This window comes from Miniopterus natalensis, chromosome 4 (genome assembly GCF_054644295.1).
Source record: "Miniopterus natalensis isolate mMinNat1 chromosome 4, mMinNat1.hap1, whole genome shotgun sequence".
Classification (NCBI taxonomy): Eukaryota; Metazoa; Chordata; class Mammalia; order Chiroptera; family Miniopteridae; genus Miniopterus; species Miniopterus natalensis.
In genome coordinates, this window is record NC_142084.1 from 44,428,164 (window position 1) to 44,442,438 (window position 14,275).

General features: G+C 37.8%; 1 protein-coding gene across 3 annotated transcripts in view; it reads left to right on the top strand.

The window, feature by feature from the left end:
* Positions 1–792: 792 nt before the first annotated feature.
* The window catches only part of ARFIP1 (ARF interacting protein 1), a 76,801-nt gene continuing 63,318 nt past the window's right edge, over positions 793–14,275 (top strand). For 2 of the 3 annotated variants that reach the window (XM_016197783.2, XM_016197784.2), the window contains exon 1: positions 793–876. Coding sequence is in view for 1 of the 3 variants with exons in the window: in XM_087816510.1 (XP_087672636.1) it covers positions 10,496–10,573 (78 nt within the window). In the remaining 2 variants the exon portion in view is untranslated. Of the gene's footprint in view, positions 877–10,480; positions 10,574–14,275 lie in introns of those variants that run through there. The other variant, XM_087816510.1, reaches the window with a different exon arrangement.

The following is a 14,275-nucleotide window of genomic DNA, read 5'->3' on the forward strand; positions in this document are numbered from 1 at the left end:
CGTGAGTGACGTGGCGGGAGGGGCTCTCCCCGGCGCCGAGGGAGCTGGGGGGAGGCGCCCGCATCCCATCTGCTCCCTAACCCGCTATCCCCTCCACCCTCCCACCCGCCGCGGGACTGGAACAGCCTCCGTGCTCTCCCGCTTCTGAGAAAGAAGCTTGGGCTCTCCGGTGATCTGCGTGGCGGTGAGCTACGGCCACCTCCACCCTCCCGCCGCCGGCTCACCGTCTGTAGGGGGGACGCCTAACGCGTGAGGCTGGGGTGTGTGAGTGAGAAAGGGACGCTGAGGGCTCCTGGAGACCTCCGACCAGTCAAGATGAGGCTCGCGCGCCCTCCCGCAAGCTCCCAGCTCTGGCAGGTGCCTCGGAAGCCGGGCACACACCCCTCTGTGATCCCGCGGAAGCCAGAAAATTACCCGGGCAACCGCACCGGCGGAGCCCCGGATGTGGTTGCTAAGGCCGCAGCGGGAGGGGCGGGGCCAGCCTCTCCGGGAAAGGGGCGGAGGGGGCTTCGGGGGTGGTGCGCTGGCACCATAGAGACGTGGCTCGGCCGGGCGAGATTGAGAGAGAGAGGCCGTCCAGAGCCAAAGACAGCGCTGCTTCCGGTTTCCTCACTTCCGGCCCCGCTGCTCTTCTTGTTGGTGTCGAAGGCCGAACTGGCAGGTCCCGGGTCTGTTTCCTCGGCGGTTGGTCAGTGAGGGGCTGTGACAGCTGCATTAGCAGCCCGCCCCCGAGGAGCCGAGGTGCGTTGGGGGAGGAGAAGAAGGAAAAGGCCCAAGTTGCTTTTCCGCTCACTTTTTCCAAGTATTGAGACGATTCCAGAGAGCAGCTGCAGGGATCATCCTCGACGTGAGACCTGCCGGGCTCCCAGCGGACAGGTGAGGGCGGAGCTGGCCCACCTGGAAGGAGGCGGGGAAGGCTAGTCTGAGGGGTTGGCTGTGGCGGACACGTTGACTTTGGGGTTCCGGACTTTTTCACAAGGCACTTCTATCCTTAGTCTTTCCATATCTGCCCAAGTATTCGGCCTTTGGTTTCTTACCCTTCGTTCCTACTGACCCCCTGAGTGTGTCCCCCGAAACAGCCGGTGTAGAGGGAGGGCGGCCCTTCCAAGGTGGCACCTTCTTGGCATTGCATGCATTGCGTGGGAAAAGGGGTTGCAGGATCCAGGTCTTTCTCGATTGAGTCTCAGAGTTGGCCACCTTCAGGTTCGGTGTCCAGCCTTTACTTCGTTCCCCTCCCTGCATCCTCCACGTCCTCTCTCCCGCAGTGAGAGGCAGGGAGACAGTGATAGTCCCTCCGAGAGGTACTTTGGACAGTGGTGCAGAGGGAGGAGCCTTGCTTACGTGGGAACGTCCGAGGAATGCTGGAGTTTGGGAAGGAAGTTGTGCTGTCGTCTTCTCGGCCGTTCCACTTTGCCAAATTACTACTGTTTACGTGTCTAGGAAAAGGAAAGAGGTTTTTGTTTTGTTTTTTTAAAGAACAGTCTGTAGATGCTTTTTCCTTTTATTTTATTATTTCATCCTTTGCTTTGTTCTTATCTCTCTCTTGAGCCCTTTGATCTCAAAAAGTGTAATTTACACTTCTTGCAAATCCTTTAGCCACCCCCTTTGAGGATTTCTGTTCCCCCTCCCTTAGTTTTCTCCTAAAGTATATAATTTCTCTAACTCGGTTCTTATTTTATAAGGAAAATTGGAAGATTTGTAAGAATTTTCATAAACTTGTGCTTTCACCTTGCAAGGGTTTGTTCACCTTGCAAGGTGAAGTTAATTAACTTCATTGGCATGGAAACGTGCACCAGAATTGGTTACTTTAAATCAGTCCTGTGTTGAGGCTGCAGAAATTGGCCATTTAATTGCTGCTATCTCAGTGATTATAACACAATATGTTAGTACTGTTTTAGTTACACTTTTTTTCCCATTTGTCCTGTTTGTTTTCCTTGCTAGACATGGCCAACACCCTCTTCCTACTACTATGTCTCACACTCATTATCTGAGACAATAGAAAGTATTTCTAATCTTATTTTATTTTATGGATTAAAAATCTCTGCCTCACTTTCATTCTTTTTAAAATTATCTTAATCCTGGCTTAAGTCTTAGGATCCATCTTTTATGAGGTTTGTGACTCAGCTGCAACTCTGAAGTTATGTGCAAAGTTTTGTTTGAATGCATTTTGGGTAGGGGAGGGGGGAGAATCTTTTCTTTTTATCAAATTCTGAAAGGAGATAGAGAACCTCGGGATAGTGTATGTGTATGTGTATGTATATTAAAATATATATATGCACACATACATATATATATATGAAATGTATATATGAGATATATAACCTCCAGATATATAATCATGTCTTAGTGTCTTGTTGAAGTTAATATAAACTTTTTTTGTGGGGCTGTTATTTTTCAACTTGTAAATACTGTAGCTTGTTTGGGGAGAGTAGAGTGCTGAGATTCTAGCTGAAATCTCTCTACTTCAAAACGTCAGTGTTTCTAAATTCCTTCCTACACCTAGAGAAGGAAGGAAGACTGCTTACTTTATAGTTCCTGATTTGTGGTTTTGAGGTTTCTTTTTAGGGATAGCTGTTTGTGGCCAGTGCTGTGGAAATCCGTGGACTTATAAATTAATGTGTTTATTAGTTTTTAAATACATATTAAATATCACCAACCTACTAGGATGTTTCAATAGTATGGTCTATAACTTTCATTATGTTGCTGCTTATCTTAACATCCCCTTTCCCACTGTTCTATATTAGGTATATAATGATGTTCTCTCTTGTGAAGAAGTTAGTAACCTTCCAAACTTAATGTAAGTTTAGAGTGCATATTTGAACTTAATTGATTTGGTTGTGAAGTGTTTGTTGATCAAGGATTTAAGTTCTAAATGTTTGACACTTGTTTCATAGACTGTTAGAACTTGAAGAGACCTATACAGTTCATCATAGTCTATATACAGTAACCAGTTTCTTCTGCTCACAAAATAAAATAATTTTCCTTCTGTCTAACATCCTCACTTGGGGGGGAGCAGAAAACATAACTTTATGAAGAGTAAATTATTGCTAAATTAGTTTCCTTCTAATGTAATGACGAAGTCAGAAGATAGATTATATCTAACACCATAGCAACAATTAACATTCATTTACTTACTGTGTGCCAGGCATTATGCTAAGTGCTTTACATGATTATCTCATCTAATCCTCACAGCAACCTTATAAGGTAGCTAAAATTCCCATTTTTATAGATGAAGAAACTAAGTGATTACTAATGAAACCAAATGATTGACAGAAGCTAAAGTAATCTGTTCAGAGTCACACAAGTGGAGCCAGGATTGAACATAGATTGTCTTGCTCTAGTTTGTGAGTTCTTAGCTAGTGCTCTAGACTGCTTCTACCATGTATTCTTTACACCTTTTTTGGCCTTAGTTGGAAGTATCTCACCTGATTTTCTATCAGACATTAAGAAAAGAAGATCTTTTATTAATCTACAGTGGATGAACACCTGGTTGAATGTCATACCACAAAACAGGACAAAAAGAAATAAATTTGGAGTGTTATTTGGTAGACTTTTCCTGTGAGGACGGATATAAATCTCTCTGTGTATATATTATGATGTATGAGGAATAGAAAAATGTGAAAATAAAGATTTTAAGTAATAAATAAACTCAACATTGTGAGAGTCTAGAAGTGTAAATATATTCCAGAATGATAAATTTGGGATAGAGTAAGGAATGAGTTCAGGATGGAGGAAGGAGTAAATTCAACACAAAGTTTAAGGTAATATGGCTAGAGATGAAAAACTGTATGTACAGACTGGGAAGAGTAGTTCTACATAATATGAAAGATGATGACTTAGGGGCAATGACAGTCTAAAAGTCAGATATGCACCAGCATTGGTTCTAGGATGTATGAAAAATACTATGAAACAAAAGAATCTGAAAATATTCTTATCTTTGGTCTCTACTAGCTTTAGGCAGTCATAGAAGCCACTGAATAGCTCTTGCAGATTATCAGCCATTTTCTACAAGACAAAAGTATATGTTTTCTTTCCTTGATTCCTTTTCTCTTTCTCTCCTCTATCTTATTATGTATCCCTTTCTCCTCCATTACTTCTAGGCCTTTGTCTAGAATGGCTACAGGCAGGTGTTGCTGGAAATTGCTCAAATCTTTTGTGAAAATATAGCAATATCTTTGCCATATTCTTACCAAAGAATTTTTATTTTGTTTCATTTTTGTATGTCTATATAGCATTTGGCTAGCAGCTCCTTGATGGTCAGGCTGATCCTCTTTTATCTTTTGGGAAACTGTGACACACTGTCTTTGGAGCAGGATCATAAGAACAGCAGAGATTAGTGGTGAATCCTAAATCATCCAGGGGAGGGAGTAAATTGGCCAACTAATTTCTGCTAACATGAGATAGTGTTTTAGAGCAAGTTTTCCAGATTTTTCTGCATCGTGGCACACATGGAAAATGATTACAGTATATATTTATGACAAACTATAGCCAGGCCCTCCCTGGCTCCCTGAAGGCTGAGGGGGCGGGGAGAGTGGGTCAGTATTTCAGCACATCTGTAGTCCATTCTTGGCACACTGGTTGGAAGGAAAGCTTTGCCCTAGAAAAGAATATGTTACTCTTTGTTTAATACCTTCTGTTTATTTAGCATATAATGATTTACAAAGCACTTTCACATATATACTCATTTTTATTCCAGTTATGTCAAGTAGATAGAGCAGATAACATTACCATGTTAGAAATGAAGAAACTGAGATTTTAGATCAAGTGCTTTATATGAGGTCACATACCTAATAAGGGATGGGTCAGGAATTCAAATCCCAGGTGAAAAGAGTCCTTGGGGGCATGCAGTGGCATGTGACCTTCAGGATGGCCAGGACCCTATATGTTTTGTTTCAAAGTGCTACCTTCAGCATCTAGGGCAGCTCTAGGCACATAGAAGTCCATAATAGTTGTCATTTATTGAGGGCTACTCCGGCTAGGCGTTATGCTTTATAAATGCTACCTGTGTATTAGGAATTCTTATTTTCTGTTAACCAGTGAAGAAACAGGTATAGAAACCAGCAGGAATAATTAGTCCAAGATCACTCAAGAAGTAAAAGGAGAGCTTCAGGACTCTTTTCACTATAGTGACTAAATGATTTCAGGACATTGCAGGGTAGAGATTGGATTCTAATTAAAGTGTGTGACATTGGTGACAAGAGGGTGATGGTGAAAGGGAGATAGGCAATGGAACTGTTAAATGTTTATTTTTAGCAGTTTTGAGGGAGAGTTCTGGAGATGAAGCTGCCTAACAGGATTTCCAAGGTGTTTTAGAATGGGGAGGGGTAGAAGCAAAATGTGTTAAAACTCAGAGAGTAACTTGAATCAGTGGTGCTACAGGTACTACTAATACTCACAAAAGGGTTAAAAATGCAGATCCTCTTAATATATGGCTAATGTTATTTGTAGATTATTTCTTAAAGGTAGGTTTACAGATTATTTTTATCTTCCTCTTTTTGCATTTCACAATTTTTCTATATGACATATTAATTATACAAGTAATATATATTCTTGAAATAAAAATTCAAGTAATATAATAAGCAGATGGAATGAAAATTTCTACTTCTCTAATCCCTCTAGCCCCGACACCCAGTCTTAGTTAATTCACAAGGTAGTTGTTGGGGATTAGATGAACTACACAAGGAAGCACTAAACCCATGCTAATATCATGTAGCTATTTAAATTAGTTAAAAATAGGATTTTAAAAACTCAGTTCCTTGTCACACAAGGCACATTTCATGTGCTCAATAGCCACATGTGGCTCATGGCTACTTTATTGGACAGTGCAAATATAGATCATTTCCAATAACATGGGCCAGTCCTGCTAAAACTTTAAAATACTATACAATTAGTGACATAGTTACTATACTGTTGAACCAAGATTTAAAAAAAATACCTGTCTAGCAGTTTTTGTTTTAGCTGATAAAATATTGCCATGTTCTCTCTCAACTTTTTGTTTTAATACAGATGGTCGAAGTCTAATGTTTTCTTGGATATTTGGGGATTGTAGTTAACTGCTTTTCTAGGATGAAGATGTGAGCTTTTCCATGAACATGATGAGTGTTTTCTATTCCCTTTGAGCTCTAGACCTGTATATCTGGCTTTGTAGTTGGCACTTTCTTGAATATAGTAAAGGTATCTCAAATACAATATTTCCAAAACCAAACTGATTTCCCTCTTACTGCCCCCCCAAACTTTCTGTTTGTCCTCCTTTTCTGTTCCTTATTTCATTGAACAGACTCCACTATCTTTCCAGGTGTAAAATCCAGACAACTAGGAGTGATCCTTAATAACACTCTCACCCTGATATATCCAGTGTGTTAGATTTTATTAATCTCTTGAATCTGTCTCCTTCTTCCCATTTCTACTGCTGCCACTTCATTTTGTTACCATCATCTTGCCTGAAAGCCTCCAGTCCTGTCTACCTACTTCTGTTTGGGCGCTTTCTAATCCGTTATTCATCCTGAAGGCACAGTGACTTATTTCGAAACACACACCTGATTGGCACTCTCCACTCCTCTTTTTATGGCTTCCCATTGCTTCTAGGGTAAAATGAAACTCCTTAACAGTGCTTAGCCCTCTGAGCTTCATCTTTTACCATGTTCTGCCTTCCTTTTTTTTTCTTTCTTTCTTTTTTTTTATAATTTTTATTTTTGTTTAAAGTATTACAGATGTCCCTTTTTCTCCCCAATGACCCTTTCCCCCCGTTCCTTCCCCCTTCCCAGTCCCTCTCCCCTGCCTAACTTTCCACGCCAACCAAGCTGACTTTGTTTTAGCCCTTGTAACTGCCTTGCTCCTTACCTTTACAAGGCCTTTCCTTACACACGCTTTTCTCCCTGTCTGGACCACTCTTTCTTTACTTTACCTTCATGCCTCATCTGAAGTTTTGCTTCCGTAGGGAATACTGTAACCTTCTAGATTAGGTAGTAACATCATACATTTACCACAGTTGCAATTTACATTTATTTGTGTGATTATATGATTGTCTTTCTCTTCCACTGCCTCCAAACTCCATGAAAACAGGAACCACATCTTTTTTTTTCTTTTTTTAAAGATTTTGTATTGATTTTTAGAGAGAGAGGAAGGGAGAGGGGGAGAAAGAGAAAGAGAAACATCATTATGAGAATGAAACATTGATTGGCCGCTTCCTGCACGCCCCCCCACTGTTGATCTAGCCCCAAACCCTGGGCATATGCCTTGACCTGGCAGCGAACCAGCAACCTTTTTGTGCCCGGGACAGTGCCCAACCAACTGAGCCATACTGGCCAGGGTGGGACCATATCTTATTTATTTTTTATTTTTTAAAAATATATCTTTATTGACTTCAGGGAGAGGAAAGGAGAGGGAGAGAGAGATAGAAACATCAGTGATGAGAGAGTCATTGATCAGCTGCAGCCCACAACCTGGGCATGTGCCCTGACCGGGAATCGAACCCTGATCGCCTGGATCCTAGGTCGACGCTCAACTGCTGAGCCACGCCTGGCCGGGTCTTATTTTCTTTTTTGACTTAGAATTGAATCCCTAAGACCTAGCTCAGTGCCTGACACCTAAATATTGATTGAATTTCCAAGTTGATGTTACTAAAGATTTCAGTTCATGGATTTTTGCAATATAGGAATTTGAATATTAATATTTATAAATATAGTAGTTAATATAGTCATAGTTAAACTGCCAGTTATACTGGGTTTTTTCCCAAGTGTATGAAAGCAAATTAGTATTTTAATAATGTAAACTTATTAATTATTGAAAATTAATTATTATAAAATATAGCACAGTATTCTTAGATTATTTTATAATAAACTCATATTTTAGATCAGTTTTAGATTTACAGAATTATTACAGAAGTAGTATAGAGGTTCCTACATACACCATGCCCAGTTTCCCCTGTTAATAACATGTTACATTGGTATGGAACATTTGTCACAATTCATGAACCACTATTTATACATTATTATTCACTAACATGTGCTCAGATTACCTCAGTTTTTTCCTAATGTCCCTATTCTAGTATCCCATCCAGGATACCACATTACATTTAGTTGTTATGTGTCCTCTTGGTTTTAAGACGCCTGGTTTTTGATGAAAACTTGATAGTTTTGAGGACTGCAGGACAGGTATTATGTAGACTGTCCCTCATTTGGGATTTGTCTGATGTTTTTCTCATGATTAGACTGGGCAATGCGTTTTTGGAGGAAGACCACAGAAGTCAAGTGCCATTCTCATATCAAGAGTAAATACTGTTGCCTGGCCAGGCGTGGCTCAGCAGTTGAGCATCGACTTAGGATCCAGAAGATCACGTTTCGATCCTGGTCAGGGCACATGCCTGGGTTGCAGGCTCATCCCCAGTCGGGGGTGTGCAGGAGGCAGCCGATCAATGACGACTCTCTCATCATTGACGACTCTCTCTCTCCCTCTCCCTTCCCCAATCTGAAATCAATAAAAGATATATTTTAAATAAATAAATACTGTCAATATTTCTTAGCACTGTTGATGTTAACCTTGATCACCTGGCCTGAGATACTGTTTGTCAAGTTTGTCCTTTGTAAAGTTATTTTTTTCCTCTCCTCTTTTTGCATGTTGTGCTTTTATAAGAAAGTCACTATGGGAAATGCACATTAAGCAGTGGGGAGTTCTACCTCTTAACAGTGTAGTAGTATATAAACTTTTATGATTTTTTCTAGAGAGGAGATTTGCCTCTTTCCCCCCACTTATTAAATTATTCAGTCATTTATGTATATCAGTACTGACTCATGGATATTTATTTTGTACTTTGAGGTATAATCCAGTACTACTTTACTTATTTTGTTGCTCAAACTGTTCCAGCTTTGGCCACTGGGAGTTCTTTCAGTTGGTCCCTCTATTCCTTTGACATATCCCCATCATTGTGAGTTTTTGTTGTTGTTTTATTTTTTTTAAGCACCTTTTTACTTTCTGGCACTACAAGATGCTCCAGGCTCATCTTGTATATTTCCTGCTCCAGTCCGAGAATCAGCCAATTCTCCAAGGAGCGTTGCTCGTCCCCTTTATTGAAGAATGATATTAGAAACTAAAATCTGGGCACTGTATGTGCTTATTATTGTTGGGGTTACTTCTAAGGAAATCTAAACTAACTCATGTGTATACATATCTATAAATATTTCTATATGTAACTATATGTATATTAACCTATATTCTTAGATTATTTACCCTGAGCTTTTTTACATTGAAAAAAATTACCTGTGGATATTGAGGGGTTTATTTTAAATGGTTTTGGGAATTTAGTAACAGAATTAAAGCAGTTCTCCAGTTCACTTGGTTCTTGGTTGGCTTCACTGCTAATGTTCTGGAATTTAGCTAGCCATCTATGAAGAATGAGGCCACCGGACACTGAATAATTTAGAGTTCATTTGCAGCTAGCTTTCTTTCAGGGAGTAATTTAGTTTTAAGAGTCTTATCATTTTACTTCTCATTAGTTTCTTTGTAACACAATCTGAGTGGGAAAATAAAAAGACTTCTCCAAACAGTTAATTTATTAGTTACTTGGTTAAAAGGTGGTAATGATGGTAGGGATGGGAATGGTTGAATATTAGGTTAATTTTTAAATTGTTTCCCACTACTATATGTAATTGAGAATTATCTATATTTTGCTAAAGCTTTCTGCTTTTGAGCTATCTAGACTGATGTGTTTATCTTAATGAGCAACCTGAACTTAATTTATCACTATCTAAAAGGACTTATAGGTGTCTAGCCTTAGAATCAACCACTTCTGCTTAAAAGCTGTGGTCCCTTTTATTGGGTGAATGGTGTGTAGAGGCCAAGGTCTGAGCACCAGGTATATACATTGTTACTGGGTATCACTGCTTCTAGGCCCTCTCAGTGAACTAAGCTAGGAAGACTATACATACAAGTGTGTGTATTATACACATACACACACATTAAAAACCATGAGTTTAACAGATAATTGATTCCAGTGCAACACCACAGGTTTTATTTTAGCATTTCTCTTTTTTTTATTTATATATTTTTTTCTCCAACAGTGAGAAATCTAGTTCTCTGTATCTATATGCTATTTACTTATTTGTTTAATTTTATTATCCACATAACGTAATTGCAAAATTATTAATCTATATCCCTGTGAAAACTTTTACTAATTATATTAACAGTATTTATGTACAATTATGAATACAGTATATATTAATAGATATTTTAGATTCTGTTTTATATCTAAAATGATTTTATCAAATTATTTTTTAATCATTGAGGTACATATTCTTACAGTCTGCATATTTTTTCTGAATTTTTGGTTGTGTTCTCTTGTTATAATCCATAGATGCTCATATGTTTGTAGATAGTTTTGCAAAGCAAATTATGACTGAAGTAAATCAGTTATGTTGTGAAATATTTGTAAAGATATTGGTGAGGTGATACAGCTTTTAACTAAATCATTTAATGTGTTTAACACATTTAACTGTTAGGTATGTCTGACTGCAGCAGTGATACTACTACTCTTGGTGCATCTAAACCAGCCACAGAAGAAGTCAAGCCTAAATCTGAGGTGACTGGGTGGCATTTATACTGTTACTTAAAGTCAGCCCACCTCAATCAAAGTTTTAGACTGTCCAAACTGGCTTAGTTGGTCTAAACATGTGCCATTCTAAATAAACTCTTTTACACACATAGACACAGGAAAGGAGTAGGGGGGGGAGAGATTTCTTCATAATAGTAAGTTACCATTTGCTTTTCACATAAAAATGAACATAAAAGTTGGTGTCAAACTATAGTTTCTGGTTTAAATATGAAATGAGGTTTCTGTTGAAATAATAATAATTATAGGTTCACATTTGAGTTCATCTAATGTCATGTGCTATCTTTAGTTAGGTATGCATCAGAATTCAAATTTTGTTTGTTTGTTTTTTCAATACTGAGTTCTGGATTTCAGACTCACTAAACAATCTACAGTGATAAACATGGGGCCATGTGTATTTTTTTTTCTTTTGGAAGTTCTACAGATGATTTTAATATATACCACCTAAGGACCATTGTTCTGGTTCATTAGAATAAAGAAAAATATATTAAGAAGTTAATTTTATATTGAAATCAAGTCACCAGATATTTTTTGATTACCTAATACTAGTAATACCTCTCATATTTAAAGTGCTTAAAGATGTACAGAGTCGTACTTTCATATTGTCCATCTTGATCCTTAGGACAATTTGGTATAATTCATTTAGGTAAGTAGAGCAATTATTATTTTCCCCATTTATTTGTTGAATAAGTTTCAGAGAGGCAGTGACTGACTTTTAGGAATTGGCAAGGCTGGAACACAGCATGGGGTCTTCTGACTCTAGTTGCAGTGTTTCTGAACCAATTTGCCATCTGTACATGTGGCACAATGCTGTGCACAGTATTTCTTCAATCAAGCCAAGACACTGTGTGTCAGTGTGACAAGCTTTAATATAGGATTTAGAGCTAGATAATTTATTTTTAGTCCAAAAGTCAAAGATGAGTTCTGGTTGGCAAATTATGTATTAACTTTGAAGGATTCAGCATTCTTTGTGATTTAAAATAGCTTGGCTTTTACCTTTTGTCCAAGCAGTATTTAGTTCTGAGAAACTAGGGAATTATGTATACTGTATTTATCTTTACTCATGGATTTGATTTTTTGCTGGTCAGATCTCTGAGTCAGTATTGTTGAGTGATGATCAATGGAAGTTTAATGCATGTGAGCTATAGGAAAGATTAGTGGCTGTTCTGCAGGGTGGGGCAAAAGTAGGTTTACAGTTGTGAAGACTCAAAACACAGTTTATTCTTATATTATTATTTATTAATTATTCTATTATTTTCCATAGGAACAACTATAAACCTACTTTTGCCCCACCCTGTATTTATGGTTTACCACTGTGAGTTTTGTCTTTGTGAATGTCACTTGGATAGATGCTAAACTAGAAGTTTCCTGATGAATAGAGCGTTAAGCTTGGATGATGATGATCTGAAGGAAACTACTGCTAAGTGATTGTTGAAATTTGTCTGTAAATTAATGATAAAATTCACATTAGGCATTCCCTGTGTGTTTAGCCATACCCAAATGTGCAGCATCCATAGGGAATACTTTTTTTAAAAAAAGACCAGGTATACGAGTGTAGTATGAATTTATGCCCAAATTTAAAAGCATGATATGAGTTCACTGTTAAGTAGGAGTTAGGAATATTTTGTGACTTTAAAATTTTCCATTTATTAGTATTCTAACTTAAATCTGCTTTTTTCAAAATCCATAATAAAAACATTTTTGGGGGTCATATTTGCTTATAAGAATTATTATTTTAATGTATTATAGCTCTGTATATATTTTGTCTATTCTCTTAATTTTAAATGTTCTATACATCAGAATTTTTAGCAATTCAGACTAATCCTAGCAAGCTTTTCACATCACTGGTGGTCAATTTGATGAATGAATTAATTTTCACTTTACTAGTGTAAGTGATCTGGATATTGTATTTTTAGGAATAGAATAAGATGACTTGGGTGATAGTTTTCATTTTCTTAAAAGCAAAACAAAACAACAACAAGAACTCCAGCATTTTGAACTGAGCCAAAAACATTATCAACCCTAAACAAGAAGAGACTTAAAGTTCATCTAGGTTCTGTAAAGTGGATTGCCTTGCTTATGGTCACTTAGCTCGTTAATTGCAGAACCCAGGGTGGTTTCCTAACTCTCGCAGTCAAATGCTGTTTCCATTAAAATGTCTGTCTCATCAGTGACCATAAAAATGCTTTCTTCTTCTACATGTTGTGTTTTTGTTTTTTTATGAAATCAGGGTTTTTTTCTTTTTGAATTGAAAACAGAAAAAACATGATCTTGGCTTACTTTGCACTCCAGTCCAATTTTGATTAGAGCAGATACAGGTAGATTTTGTTCTTTGTATTTTTAATATTCAAACTTTATATCTTAAAATGTGTTTAAACTGCTGGTTCTATATCTGTAGAAGAAATAATATCCTAATAGGCACCATTCACTGAGAGCCTATTAGGTGCCAGGCTGGGTTTTACAAATATCTTATTTTTAATGCTATAGTAACCCTGTTTGCAGTTGAGGTTTTCTACCTCATTTTATAGATTAGACAAAAGAGACCTGGAAGGGTTAACATAGCTAATGAGGAAAAGAGCTGTGACTTGAACCCAGAGAAATTAGGAAAGATTAGTAAATGTAAGAAACTAATTAGAAAAGTTTATTTGAAGGTAGAAGTAAGGAAGTTTGGAAAACAAGCAAATAAGCTGTATTTTTAGCAAAAAAGAAAACAAGCAAATTAACTGTGTCAGGTACTTATTAGCATATCCTGAAATTATTGACTGAATTCTTCTTTTCTTTCTGCCCTTCAATATAGTAACACTAATACATATACCAATTTCTAATATCCAAGAAAACATACAAATATTTGCATCCTTCTTTTATGTAAGTAACTCAGATCTAAAAAGTGAATTAAGTACAGATCCTGCACTCAGGGTGCATGTTGATTAATATAGGAAGTTTTTAAATAAATAAAATGTAGAATAGTAATGCCTTTAGAGTGGTACAGATGAAGAATTGTAGCAGTTCAGAGGAGTATCAGCTAGGAACATCAGTTAAGGTGGCATTTAAACTGAGTCTTACAGTGTAGGTAGAATTTGAGCATGTGAGTGATGATGGTCACTGTATAAAGACATAGAAAAATGAAATTGAGACACATGTATAAGAAAATGTGAGTAGTTAAGTTGGGTTAGTAAGATACCTGAAGAAGTATAATTTGTAGAAAGATAGTTCAGGTCATGAAGGGATTTTGAGTGTCAGGAGGAGTTGGCTTTTGTTTTGTAAACATTGGGGAGGGACATAGACATGTTAAACATATGCATAAATTATTTTATGATATAATGTTAAGTAGTCCTTACTACTCTAAAACAAGATAAGGGCTAAAGAATATTGAAGGGTGCTGATTTACATCAATTGGTCGGGCTTCCCTTCTTAGATGATGTTTGAGCAGAAACCTGAATGACATGAGGGAGAGTCATATGAAAATCTGGGAGTAAGAACCTTCAAGAAAGAGGAAACAGTAAGGGCAAAAATAAGATGAGTGTGTTTGAGGAACAGTGGTGAGGGGTCTGTGACTGGAACTAAATGTCAGCGAGGAGAGAGTGGGAGGAAATGCCGGTCAAGGGGTAGGTAGCAGCTGAGACTGGCTTAACATGGAAGTGAAAATGACAGGCAGAAGATGAGAAAGTTGGG